This window comes from Drosophila obscura, unplaced genomic scaffold, assembly GCF_018151105.1.
Source record: "Drosophila obscura isolate BZ-5 IFL unplaced genomic scaffold, ASM1815110v1 contig_46, whole genome shotgun sequence".
Taxonomy (NCBI): Eukaryota; Metazoa; Arthropoda; class Insecta; order Diptera; family Drosophilidae; genus Drosophila; species Drosophila obscura.
In genome coordinates this window covers 1,953,250-1,967,667 of record NW_024542835.1, presented here as the reverse complement: position 1 = coordinate 1,967,667, position 14,418 = coordinate 1,953,250, and the positions used below count along the sequence as shown (strand labels likewise).

Below are 14,418 nucleotides of genomic sequence, written 5' to 3'. Positions count from 1 at the left end.
GCAGAGGGGCACTTGGCTGGCCAACGGGGCGTATGAACGATGTCATAGGGCCAAGCGCATACTCAACACACTCATGAATACAAGTACACTAAGAGCCACACACATGCAGCTGGTGTAAGCAACGTTGACGTTGTTCAAAGTTTAAATCTGATTAGCGTTGGCAGCCATGGGGAGAGAAGAGCAGACTCTACAATATTGCCAGGGCGGAAACGGAAGTGCTGCCATAAAATCATAAACATGCACACGCATACGTCGGTCCGACGGCAATTGTTGTTGAAACTTCTGTTGCTGTTGCTGTTGCTGCTGGTGCTGTGCTGCATGAAACATGAACTCAAAGCCAAAGCGACAGACACTTAAAGGAGAAGGGAATGAAACGACTTTGACTGCAAAGACAAAGACGTTTCCAGAGCACACACACACACACAGACCCCACATGCATTCAGCACAGTGGTTCAAAACACATTTTCTGATTGAAAACCTTTTGCTGTTAAGGAAAGAAAAACTACATTTATTTGTATACCAAATAGAACGTCTCTCAGAACGGGGTAAATTAATTAATTAGTATTTATGGAAATATAAGAAAATGTGATGCGAATTTCGAATATTGAATCTGATTTCTGCTCTCATAGTTTTTGAGTCTCTGTGGCCAGTGTGCGTTTATGATTTCATAGCTTGGCACGCAAACCGCGACACGAACAAGCGGCTTATTTTGTGCCAGAGCCCGAACAGGCGAAACGGAACGTTGGCAACACTTTCAATCTTTTTTCTCTCGCTCTTCTAGCCATATGGGCAGCCATTAATAACCTCAATATGTGTAAGTGGCACTCACTCTTCTCACAACTCTCCATCCCCACAGCAGGTGCTGGTTTTCTTTTTTTTTTCTAATGCCTCGAATGCCTTTGAATGCCTCGAGCCGCTATCCAAACTTGGTCCTTGTCTCGCTTAAAATATTGTTGCCGTGACAAAGAATTTGTAAGCTTCTAGAGCAGGGAAAAACCTGAAACCATTAAAAATATTTTCCGAACCACACGCAGGCATGCATGGAGCGATGCACTGCAGATACTTGAGATGGGAAATTTCTGCTGAAAGAATTTACGGCATGCCGACTTTTGCCCCAGCCTCACATTGCTCAAAATGACTTTGCTTGGTTATCAAAAATAGTTTTCCGCTTGACAATGCAGGCCAACTAACAATAGGAATTTTATTCAATTAGCCAGCAAATGACAAAGCTGCCAACTTAAGGCTTTATGCTGCTAGTCTTACATTTGCAGTGATAGGCGTCAATGAGAGTTTACTTTTTCATAAACCATTTACACAAACCCATCTGTGCAACACGGTCCTTGGAGCACATCAAATACGTACAGACCGCCTCGCGGTAACCCCGAACAAGGGCTTTAAAAGTGGGGGAGACAAAAAAGCGAAAACATCCTGAGGCACAGACGCTTTCAACGCTTTCAAGTGGCATAGACTGGTCTGAGATGGCTGTTGTTGCTTCACTTGAGGCTGTCGTAAATGTCACAACTAACAAGCAACAATGGCATCAACAAGGGGAACGGCAACGACAGCCACAACGACATCGTAGGCCCACAAAATATCCCACTCATGAGTGGTTTTATGTGTCAAAGTGACAATATGTTGCCGGCGTGCATTATGGGCCTGCCTCTGTGGCTCCTGCTGCCAAACAATGGCGACGTTGATGACTTGTGAGGCAACTGTTGCTTGCCAGTGCAGGCGAATGGGAAGGCTGCTGATGCATGCCACTCACTAGAGTGCTGGCACTTGGGTTAAATTGAATAGGTTTTGTCGAGTGGCACTCACCTTTAGCAGATAAATTCAAATATATCAATAAAAATATCCATGAGTGTTTATTAAGTCCGTTAATTATTTGCGCGCTGCTGCTGTGGCTGCTGCTGCTGCTGCTGTTGCTTTGGTTGCTGCTCTGACTGGATCTTCTTCTCAGCAGTGGTGCAATCCTGTTTAAGTAGGAAATGATGGCGGTGGTGCTGGTCACGATCCCTCTGAGCAGTTGCACGGGTAGCTGCCATTGACGCAACGACACGAGCAACACTTGGAGCAGCCAGCTGAATGTGGCCGGCGAAAGGTCAGGCATTATTGATGGATTGATGCTGCTTGGGCACTGCAAATAGGTTGCTATCGGCCATAGATTGTTGCTATTGTTGATATTGCTAGATGTTTCTACTATTTCTGTTTCTGTTACAGCTTCTGTTTCTGTTACTGTTACTGTTTCGAATTCCTTTGCAACTTCGGCTGCTGCTTTTTCTGGTTTTCTTTTTCGTCGCCGACGCATCCTTTGTCGCTTGCGTGCGCACAGTCTTATGTTTGTCTGTTGTTGGGTTGTTGCATGATTGCCGGTAGAAACTGTATCTTCTGTTGCTCCTGGTGCTGCCGCTGCCACTGCAGCTGCTGCCTGTGGCGACAACATGTTGCTGCCTAGCGACGACTGTTGCTGTCCATTGTTGCTCGCGTTGCAGGCTACATTTTGCCGTGCTGTAGTGCTGTAGTTTTTTGTACTTAAGCTCCTTAGTTGCAGTTGGGAAAGTTGCTGGTTGTTCTTGTTGCTTCTACTGATGCTCCTTCTGCTTCTGCTGCTGCTGCTGCCGCACTGTGATAATCTTACTGCCAGCCACAGCTCATCGTCATCGTCAACGTCACTCAGCTTCAGCTGTGCATTTTTCATAGTCTCTCTCGTGTTGGTTGTTGCCAGCGGATATCTTTCTGCCCTCCACTGTCTTCCACTAGATTATAATAATTTAATTTCAGGAGTTTTTCTGCCTTATCCAGCTGCTGCAGTTTACATTTTCCCCCCCACGTTGTTCGCTTTGGTTGTCCTTAATACTTCCTAATGCTATGAGATTTTCCACGTTTTACTTTTATCAATATGGCGAGTATGTGTTTTATTGTTTGCCCACCACTGCAATATTATTATGCCTTTCCTTTTGTTTGCTCGTTTCCTTTACAACCCTAAGAGCGTTTTCTTTGCTTTTCTTTTGTTTGCCTATAATAAAAGTTTACACTTCAGCGTCGGTTTTCTGCTTGTGCTTGTGCTTGTGCATCTGCTTCTGCTTCGCTTTTCCTTTGGCTGGAAAAGTGGGAGACAGAGAGTCTTGTAAATTATTACTTCATATCTTTTCTTGTTTTTTGTGAGTTCTTCTAAAAACAAGTTCCTAATTGGATGCTGTTGCTCTTGCTCTTGCTTTTCCTCTTGCTGTTGCAGTTCTTCCCGTGTGGCTTTTTGCCTTGCATTTGTCCGAAGTCTCTGATTTTGTAAAATTTCCTCTCATCCAGTTGCTTCTTATTCTATTTTTGTGTATGTCCTTATTTATAAATGACGAGCGATTCAATTGGTAGTCCTCGCCGTGCAATCACTTGCAGTTGTATATGGCAGTGCTTCGTAGCATTTGGTTTGCTATTGTTCCGGTGTTGCTCCTCTATGCTGTGTCCCAAAATTTGTGGCTGCAATGATCAAAACACAAGGTGAATTGTTAAAACGGGAAATATACTCATATACTTATTTATAATTAATAGAATCCCGCTTATGTTTATTATAACTCTGATTCTACAAAGAAAGAAAAAAAAACATCCAGAAACGATTTGAAACAATTCACATCCATATGTATTAGTTTCTCCTCTAATTTACAAGTTCATTAAATGTACGAGTAGTTCAACAACCAAAAATCCCCCTTGCATATTACCCCTACTTCAATTATATCATCTTTCAATCGACTTTCACTATTGAATATATTTATATTTATTTATGCTAATCCCAGCCCCAGTTTCATCAGCAGTCCAATCTCCATTAAGATTTGCTCCTTAACTTCTCTCATCGAGCATTTGGCCCCGAGCTGCTGCTATCTCCATCAGATTATATCGCCCTCCCACCCTCTGAAGGAACTAAACCAAATCGGAATCAACAATTAGGAACTGCAGCACTGCAGTAGCCCAAAGACCCAAAGACTAGAGGAAGACTCTCAAAGCAATTGTACGAATTCTAGTTTCAATTACTCAAACTAATTAGTTTTGCTAAAACAGTAAGCCCCGAACATTTTGCATGCTAAGCACTCGTAGGAATTCAACCAGCTGCCAGACCAGTTAGGATGCTGTTGCTCCTGCCGCTTCCGTTGTCCGATGTCCTGAATGGCCGAAAGGCCTACTTAATGCCAGATACAAAGCTGGAATGATTCCACAGCCTCTCCCACACTCGCCAGCTAGTTCCCCGGCCAACTCTCTCTCTCTCTCTGCCAGCCTTAATAAATAATGCGTATGCAAAACGATAAATACACAAGTGTATTCCCTGCTGGTGCCGACCAGGAATTGAAGCAGCTGCAGGACTGCAGGATGCAAAATGCAAATGCCACGCAAGGCAGAGTTTCAGCCTCCGCTTCTGACGTTGACGGACATGTGCGGCACATTTATGGCATGTCCTGTTAAGCAGGACACTAGCGAGCTACGGACGACAGACCAGACCACAGACCAGGCCAAGCCAGTCCAGTCCAAGCAAGGAATGTCCGGACCAAATAGGGTTATGCATATTTATGTCAAAAGTTGTTCGATTCTGTGCATTTTGCATTCGAAAGTTTTCGCATAAGAAAAGTGTCCCTCAGAAAAAGACAATCAAGCTGGTACCACGCAATTACTTTTCCCAAGCAAGCTCCGGGCACAAGTGGACTAAGTCTGAGAGCAGTCCGAATGTCAATTGGTTTTGCTTACTTTGAAATTGGGACCGTTTTAGGCAACTCTCGTTGTTACTGTTACTGCCTGTCCGAGAGGGAGACAATAAATGCACAGAATAGGAATAGGAACCATTCCCATATCTGATCCCCATTCAAGGCCCGTCTCTGCTCCCTGCTTCCCTCTGGGCTTGTTTGCCTTCCTGTCAAAGTTCAGTTTCCAGCTGTCAGTGGAATTTGAAGTACAAAAAATGAAAATAGTTTTTCTGCATTTGTTCTGAGTCCCTGCAAGGGTTTGCTGTTTTGACATGTAATTGGAAAAAATGTTTTGAATTTAAAACATTGGCAGACACACGAGAACGCAACGTAGAATTGGTTTGCTTCGAAAGTTTTCCTCGTATTTCAGCCTTAACAAAATATAAGTTGACTCTGAAAATATTTGCAACAATAATATCAAGCTGGCTTATTTTCAATTCAATTTAATCAGCTGCACCCTGTGCATTCTGTAAGGTGTCGGATTCTCAATAAGAAAGAAGTCGGTGAAAATAATTTTCCACAAATTCAAGTACATGGAAGCCAAGGATCCAGTCAGACCAGCACAAATCGCTGTCAGAAATGTCCGGGGGAGTGCACAAAACAGCGTTTAAGCTGCAATTGAACGTGCCCTACCCTACCCGGAAAATATGTAGAAATGGTGTGCACAAAACGATGACGAGGGACAGCTGCTCGGGCTGCGGAATGGGCTGGGGCAACGGGAAGGTTGCAACAGTTGGCGGTGCATTGTGGGGCATTTAATGGGTCACTTGCCTCAGTCACAACAACGAATCCACTCAGAATTGTAGCTTGCAACCTGCGAGGCGGCGTAAGGCGAGGGTCCCAAATGTAGGTAAAACTTTATTTCTTGGCTCGGTGCCCGATGCAAATATTGAGCATACGCCACTTGGACAACGGAAACGGCAATGGAATCATTTTTATTGCAATCGCAGTGAAATATTCGACGAGTTGTGGTCCGTCTAATCAGCTGAAGTGCCAGCCAGCCGCAGAATTTTCTCGCATTTTCCTTACCAATTTTGGCCGCTTTCCCACTCGATTGCCATCGTTCACCATCCGCCAGTATTGATGTATGAAATTTCAAGAAATTTATGCGATGGTCGTCGCATAAAATGAACGACCGGCTCAGACACGAGTTCAGCGTAAATGGAGGGAGAGCGTGCCAGAATGGTGGGGCAGTCGGTCGAAAATGGGCAACTGTTTGCGTCGCATTGCAGATGAAACCGTTTTTTCGGACTCCAGAGACTGGGAGTTCCGGGGAGTTTTTCCGTTTGGCGCGTGAGCAAATTAATTTTCAGCGCACAGAGCAAAAATGGTTTTTGCATGCTAAAGGGGAGTGAGGTGGGCTTGGGGGCAGGGGCCGCTGAGATGGAAATGGCCAAAATGCATGGTGTAAATGATACCAAACGCTTGGTGTGGTGTGGTGTGCTGTGGTCGCCTCGCCACTCATTCACTTGCGTCCAGTGAGGCGAGCCCCTCCTCACAGCCGGCTCAATGAATTATGAATTCGTTTTGCGAAAAGGAGAAATTGTTTTTTTCTTCCAGCATTCCCCGCCTTTGGCTGCCCTGCCCTCTTTCTAGCCATCCCTCTTGCAGTTTTTATTTTGCGGCTGGAAATAAGAATTATGTGCTGAAATGTTTCTAGCCATGTTTCGGCCAGACTTTTTCTTTCTTGGCTGCTTCTGCTTTTGCCTCTGCTTTTGCCTCGCCCGCTGTTGGTGTTGTTTTAGAGCCAGCGAGAACTGGCGACAGTTTTCGCAATGCCGGAAAATTAATATTTGTACAAGTGGATTTTGAGAAACATTTTTCAGCATTCTTTTTTCTTGTTCCCGGCTAACCGCTAAAAGTTGATGACAAACTGCTAGCTTTTTCTGAGGGAACAAGGAGAAGGAGTTTGCGAGTGGTTTCTTTTGCATGTGACAAGAATTTAGTGCCCATTTCGCTCGGATAAGCCAACGACTGTGAAGTGGCCGTATTTATTTTCGGTAAGGGATTTTCGGGCATGACAATGTTTTTTCCCCAAGTCTTAATACAGCTTTCCTGGGCTTTCCCATGGAGAAAAAACAGTGTCACTTTATATTGAATGATTAAAAGATTTAGAACAGCGAACCAAAAACGAGTACAGTTTCGAAACAATTGTTGGTTCTTTAATGCAGAAATAACTCACAAACAGCCTGGGACATGGCTTTAATATTAAAGAAATTATATGAATGCGAGCTGGAATGTGTCTTATCCCCGTCCGCTTATCAATTATAATTTAATTGAAAAATCTTTTGTTTGAGTGAGCTTTATCTCCCACCACAAGGGTAAATAAATATATAAGCACAAGTTTATTTACTCTCAGCTCCATTCTCCGAATTCTGTGAATTTTCAGGCCAATTTTAATTTAATTTTTATGATATAATTCTATGATTCATGAGTCACTTCAATTGGCATTCATGCAGTTTTCCTTTCAAATAAATATTGGCAGAAAAAAGCTGAAAGCAAAGAAAACTTTAAAGCGAAAATCAAAATAATTGTAAACTTGTAATGCAGACAGCATACACATACGAGGACACACATGCATATGTGTATGTTCGCGTACCTATAGGAAATACCACGCATAAGAGTGCCTGTGTGGATTTATTATTTATGCGCCTGCTACAGATGATTTATGTCTGGCTGTGCATGCCGACAGGCGACACATTGAAAGAGGCGCAGAGACAAAGGCACTCTGCCTGTGCTTGGCAAAAGTGTTTACCAGTTTTTAATATATAAATATGCAACCAACAATGCCATATAGGGAGGAGGAGAACTGTCCAGGCGAGGGCGAGGACGAACAAGGGAGGACCCAACAGCGACAACGAACAGCTTCGACAACAACAAATATTCATGAGGTTGCTGGGAGATACGAGATATGTACATGTAAGGGCGTGTTGCTCCCAGCCACGCCTTGGTTGTGGCACCCCGCCCTGACTGTAACATACTTCCTTTGCCTGCCGCTCAAAAAATAATTTATATGCACTTACAATGCAAACCGAAGCCAAACATGACCAGAGAAGCTAGCAATGCCATGCTGATTTCCATGCCCACCCATCCCCATACCCATGCCCATGCCCATGCCCTTCTTCATCATCATCACCACATTACCATTGGCCGAAGTCAAAGTTCAATAGACTATTTCTTCTCCAAGCGTCCCTTGCAGCACTGGGACTGGCAGTGCAATTCATCACTTTAAGTTTTTCCTCTTCGGAAAGGAAATTGAAATGGAATGGTAAATGGTAAATGGTGAACGGTGAATCGAGCCAGAGGCTGCGAAGCAGATGGAAAGCAAGTCCCTGGGCTCCCTGACTGTAAGAAGAAAGAATCTGAAATCTTTTGGGAGATGCTATGCCTCAAGGCTATGCCGAACTATTCAGCAGATTCGCACTGCAGGCTACTTGGTAGAAATAAGAGAGAAACTAAAGCAAGAATATACATTATTTTGGACCGCCTTATTTATGTAAAACTACAAAACTAGCCTGGAGATAAGAAATAGCTACAAATATGTATACCGCTGGATATGCTGCAAATATCTCTTTCATTTGATCAAAACTCTTTCACTTGTTAGGGACCTTACGCTCCCACAAAGGAAGTTCCGCCCAAAGAAAACCCACCCTATATGATTCCAACTCATTGAGCAAAACTTTTCAATATAACAGAATGTTATGAACATATTTGTTGGCAGGAGGAGGAGGGGAGGGACCCAAACATAAACTATGTGATGCCAGCGCCTGCTTATGAGCGAAAAATATGGCCAATTTAATGGGCCATGCCATACGAGGATGAACCCAGCGAACCCGACCCGACCCGAAGACAACTAACCCATTCCACACGACACATTACTGGATGGATGGACGACGGGAGCAGCTACAGCGGAGCACCCTTTCGACGCACCAGAGCATCTCAGATGAAACTAAAAATCATAAAAACCCAACTCTCCTGACCAGCTCGACCAACACCCAGACCAAGCCAGAAAAATAGAAAAAGGCAACCGAAATATAATAAAGCAAGCGATTTTTTAACAATAAAATAAAATAAAAGAAAAGACCAACAAAAGGCTGTCTCCACATCCCTTTCGCAGCGTTCGGAAACTGCGTTAACAACAACACAGCTTGGCATTTAACATGGCCCATTCGACCAAATATAGAATGTCCACAACCAAAAATAAATTACATACCCATTATGGCCAGAAGTCCGATTTTCATGGACATCACAGCACGCACACTCACATACAAAAGCGAGCACGACTGCGAAACGTATAACTTTTCCACCCCTTTCATCCCAGCAACCCCCAAGAAGCACTTTGCCAGAACGTGATTTACCAAATTAGTGTTGCTGCAGGTCCAAATGGTGTTTGCCGTAACCGAAATCGCATAAAATATGGCTAATACAATCCTTAATAGTCCGTTCGATAGCCCGTAAAAAAAAATGGAGTTTCCCATCCTCTTCACTTGGGAATGTTTAAGAAGATAATTGTAGTCGATGCGGGGGAGGGGCTTAAAAACAGATGGAAAATCCACACATTTCTTAATCTCTGCAACGCAAATATTTTACTTATTGAATAAAAAACCCAATGTAAAATAAAGGATGATTTCAAGGAATTAAATAATAATCTATGAGAATAGAAGAGAATAGAAACTTCGTAAGAATCATAAATCATAATTAATTTTTAAATTTTATTAAATTTATTTATTTATTATGTGCTAAGACCGTCCTTTAATTTAATTTTCATATTATAATACTCTGTTCAAATTACTGCAAACGTAAAAGTATCTTGAGAAGCTCGGTCTAAAATTTCAACCTGATATCCCTATTTTTGATCAATATATTCACTTTCCGCCGCCACGTCGGCTATTTCGCCCAATGTGCACTGCCCCATGATGAAATATTTGATGTAATTCGAATTAATTTATAAAAAACAGCCTGATCAAAAAAATGCAAGTAAAATAACTAATTAATTTTTCAATTGAAACAGAGAATAATTTATTTAGATAGTTACATTTTACAATTTTCCCACATTTTTTCATCGGTTCGTTTAATATGCAAACAAATTGAAAACCAATGCTGAACAAAAATCGCACTGAAATAAATATAGCTATTTTAACTGTGGCTGAATTCCAATTAAAGACCGACCAACCCTCATACGAGTACACACACACACAAACAATTTTAATATAATATAAATTCCAATGAGCTGCAACAATAAATAAGAATCATTCTTGGGGCGATTAACTTGGGGCCCCCACCCCCTCCAGAACAAAGGAGCTGTACGAGCATTCCGTACCACTATACGATATTTTGCTCGGGATGAGGCGATAGGATTAACCCTTAATGCGCCACAGCAATTATTGCCATGTGGACGACGCTGACTGCGACGGCGACTGCATTTTAAGCACAGACGGCAGCAACTTGACCCATATTTCCAATGAGCTGACACCCCGCTCTAGCCCTCCTTCACACGGCTTGCCAACACACAATCTCAGTGGCACTTAAAGCACATCCACCTCATATTTCCCACTTCGAACCCCTCTGACACCTCCCCAACCCCTCAGTCACCTTATCCTAACCCACTGCACATTAACTGAAACTCAGTACTGAAAACTGAAATTTTGTCGTCGAAGCGGCAAATGAGCTGGAAGATGGGCAAGAGGCAGGGGCTGGGGCAGGGCAGGAGTAGAGCCGCGCCGAGCCGAGGCGAGTGGCGGTGAATGCGACGAAAAATATATGTGTATAGGTGTAGATATAAATATATATACATAGATTTATATATATATATGTATATATATTTTTGACGGTGTGTGTGTGTGTATTACAAATAAACAAAAAACGAAAGCAGAGCGAAAAGCGACTCACAGGCAATAGAAATCTGTAGCGATGGGGCAGGAGCGGAAACAGCAACAGAAGAAGGGGCTAAAGGGGATGTGGTGGGATGAGAGCTGGTCTTGCGACGGCGCAAAAATAAATTAAGTAAAAATTAATGTCTCACCAACAACACCGACCAGAGTATTGAGAGCATTGAGAACTCTCAACGTTTCCTTTGCCTTTTTAATGAATTTTATTAGGCAGATGTGCAGGCTGCCCCTCGGCTTCTCCATTTCCTTGGGGTTCCTTCCACGTTCCACCCTCTCTAAGCCTCCACTCCTATGCCACGCATAAACAAACACTTAAAGAGCGTATACAGGGTGCTTCGGTTTCAAAATCAAATTAAGTCCTGCACACACACACGCAGGCAAGAGAGAGGAGCCACACGCTCGCTCTTTCGCGCTGGCCACTCTCTTAAGCTCGTTCCTGCTGAAATTTTATCCCTGGATGTCGCTGGAAAAATGCTGTTTCCTACTTAATGTTATCCCCGTGCCACAGTAAAAGAAATAGGAATAGCTGTACAGATGGAGAGATGGAAAGATGGAAAGACGGTGAATGCGAAGATGGGTAGTGGGACAGCCCCGCTTGCTGAAAGGAATCCACTCCCATTGAAGGCTGCACGCAATTTCATTTTGATTTTCATTGCCTGGGCAGTTGTTCTCCGGTAAAATGCATAAAGATAGAATGCTGTAGATAGCTCAGCTCTCGAGCAGTGCATGCTATTAATGCTTGTAATGCTTGCAATGCAATGATGTTGCGTCGGCGTGGGGCATGGGAAGTAATACAAAACCGACTTCAATTTGCGGCAATTGTAATCACAATTTGTTGATTGTCTGCCAAAGGATTCTATCCGTATTACGTGCTTGTCTCTTCAGCTCGAGGCCGGGTGTGCATAAGGAGCGAACCAGAACTACGAGGACGACAACTCAGTTTGTGGACTTGCCAAAGGCAATTCGAACTATTGAAACAGAACGTTGCAAATTTCCGATTTAGATATGGAAATTTCTATCCATTTGCAGAATATCTTGAGGCCTATGAGTGAGCAAGAAAAACCTAGAACTATTCGGCACTGCCCATTATAATTTATGTCAGGTCAAAAAAACATGAGAACTAGACCTAAATGACATAAATTTTGCTTTGAAATACATTTTGGCTAGCGACATGTACAGTTGTACAGTGGAAGATTGGAAATCAGAACTACTTGGATCCTGGGGTGTTTTTAATTTCTGAAAATTTCTAATTTCTGGGCTTTTTTTTCGACAGAAAATGATCAAACCACATTATAAATTGTTGCGCAAGCCTAATTTTAATACAAAATAACCTTCATTTTCTAATATATAGTTTTAACTACCTATACAATTCTTAAAAACAACTTTTTAGTTATTTTTAAATTTTGTAATTTTTAAATTTTAATTTGTAAATTTTTATTTTGTCCTTCAGCCATCAACTTACGTGGACTTATATGAACGAATTATATACAACACGAAAAATTCGGGTATTGTCATTTTTATTCTTACTTCAACCGAAAAGAAAAACTGCTTCCGTAATAAAAAAAATACTTCCAGAAATTAGAACCAAATTACGACAGAGCGAGGCACATTAACTAGCGGTCAAAATCTTGCAACTCTTCGAATGTACATCAAAAGTACTGCCAAATACATCAAACCAAGAACCCTTGGTGGGCAGTTTCTAAAAGCAATGCCTTCGCTTTCGATGCTTTTCGCTTGCTTTCGCTGTTATTGTATTATTATTTATATCTACATGAATCTCTTTAATGTTTACTGTGGTCCACAATGCTCAAAATATGTACATATTAATTAACCAATAACTTGGAAATATGTCGATGTTATTATGATCTTTATATAAATCATTGTGAGCCATAGTTAACACCCTCAAACTACATCCCAATTAAGCTCAATCTATCATTTCATGTTACATCTGCATTATCTAGGCAAGCCCCATCAATATTCAACACGATATCAATCAATTTAATAGAAAAACTTTCCCACAGCGAGCCAAAATTATGTAAGTCATAAATCTCTGAGGCAGGTTCTCGCCCCTCCGGCACTTGGCAGAAAACAATTAACTCTGCCGTACTTGGAACAAAAGCAAGTAGCAAGGAGTAGGAGTAGATAAGTACTTAAGGAGCTCATCTTTCACAATCTGATGCTGGTCGATCGCGGCGCATCTTAAATGCATTTAAGATTGTTAAGCTGTTGGACAAGCAGCTGGCAGCCATGCTTAGCCCTTTGTTCGTGGCCAGACCGTTCTCCAATATCTTTCACTCAGTCTGGGGGAACTTGCTTCAAACTCCATTAAAACTAATTAATGTTGGGGCATTTAAAAATAGTTGCCAAGAGGATGGGCCAGGCGCAGGACTGCAGCAAAGTTCGCTGCACCAAGGAGTAAATAATAATTACTAATGCTGGTGGCAATAATCATTGGCATCATTATCATCATCGCCATAACTTGCACCACGGGCGGTAATGCAGCCGCAACACCACAGCCAAAGCAGATTGCTTTGCGCCTCCCCTGGGCTGGGCTGCCTACAAGGCAATTGACCAACATTTTCAATTAATTTTTGCTCCAATAATCAGGCAGCCTAACGTTACATGGCGGCGACGACGCTGCCACTGCCAGTTGGATGGAGGGGGGAGGGAGGGAGGGAGGGATGGTTGTGTCAGTGTCGCCGTTCTCCACCCATTTTCCACCCCACTTCTACTCCGACCCCGACCACAAACACTTTGCATACCCCTTGGCTGATGTTCCACCGGCAAAACTTCTCTTTGGCCCGGCCTTAACGCACAGTTGAGTTATTCGAAGCGCAGCTGTCGGCCAAAGGCAACCCCCTCTGAAGTGTGGCCCTGCTGTGGCAGAGGGAGAATCGTGCCACAAAATATTGCAGTAAAAGTTTATATATGGCAACTCGTTAACCTTTTTTCGCCATAGCCCCCCTCCCGGTTCAGCTCCTAGGAAATGTGTCTTATAATTGAAGGCAGCTTGCCAAGACAAAGCCATGGAGGGCCGTACATGTAACGACGACATTTTCGGCTTGATGACAGGTGTTAACCAACCCACTAACAATTAGCTACAATAATAGTTGGCAGTTTCAAAAATTCACTTAACCAGAAATAAAACTATCATGAAAATCTGCTCACTCGGGAATTCAATGATGGGAACTCTTAAAATGTTCGAAAAGCTTTCTAATTGGTTTTCACATTTCAAGCTTTCATCGAAGCTAAACTCCGAGATTTTAGCTTAAGCTCTGCTGAGTTTAAAAGGGAAAAACCAATGAAATCCTCATAAATGCAAATATTTAAATTAGGTATAGAACCGTCCCGAGAATATATGCATAACCTAAACGAATTGGGTCAGCGATTTCTAATTTCCTTTGCCTTGTGGCAGACCTAATTATATTTTCAATGGAGCAATTTATGATGCACTGCATAAAGTTAAAGCCAGCCACAAAGTTTCGCAGCTCGGCTGGCCTGGTGTATTCCCTACACCCTCTGGATCCTGTGGCAGAGCTGTCAAGCCGCATTTTACCAGAACATATAGCCATATATGTATATATGTATATACACTCATCCGAGCTGTATGTGTATATAGCCGTATATACAGGCACATCCATATGTACGAGTTTGTAAGTGATTCCATGTGCATTAACTTAAATGCTTTGCGGGCTGGGCACTTTGCTTTCTAAAAGGCAAAAATAAAATAAAATAAAATAAAATAAAAAATGCGAAGACCAGAAAGAAAGTGGAGGAGGAGCAGCCAGAGTGGGATGTTGAGACGG

At 42.6% G+C, this 14,418-nt stretch overlaps 1 protein-coding gene across 2 annotated transcripts in view; it reads right to left on the bottom strand.

The window, feature by feature from the left end:
• The window catches only part of LOC111079589 (neuronal acetylcholine receptor subunit alpha-7), a 59,365-nt gene that overhangs the window by 29,419 nt on the left and 15,528 nt on the right, over positions 1–14,418 (bottom strand). For both annotated transcript variants that reach the window (XM_041595318.1, XM_041595319.1), the window contains exon 3: positions 1,819–3,474. In XM_041595318.1, coding sequence (XP_041451252.1) covers positions 1,819–2,698 — 880 coding nt within the window. In that variant the 5' untranslated portion in view covers positions 2,699–3,474. The remainder of the gene's footprint in view (positions 1–1,818; positions 3,475–14,418) is intronic.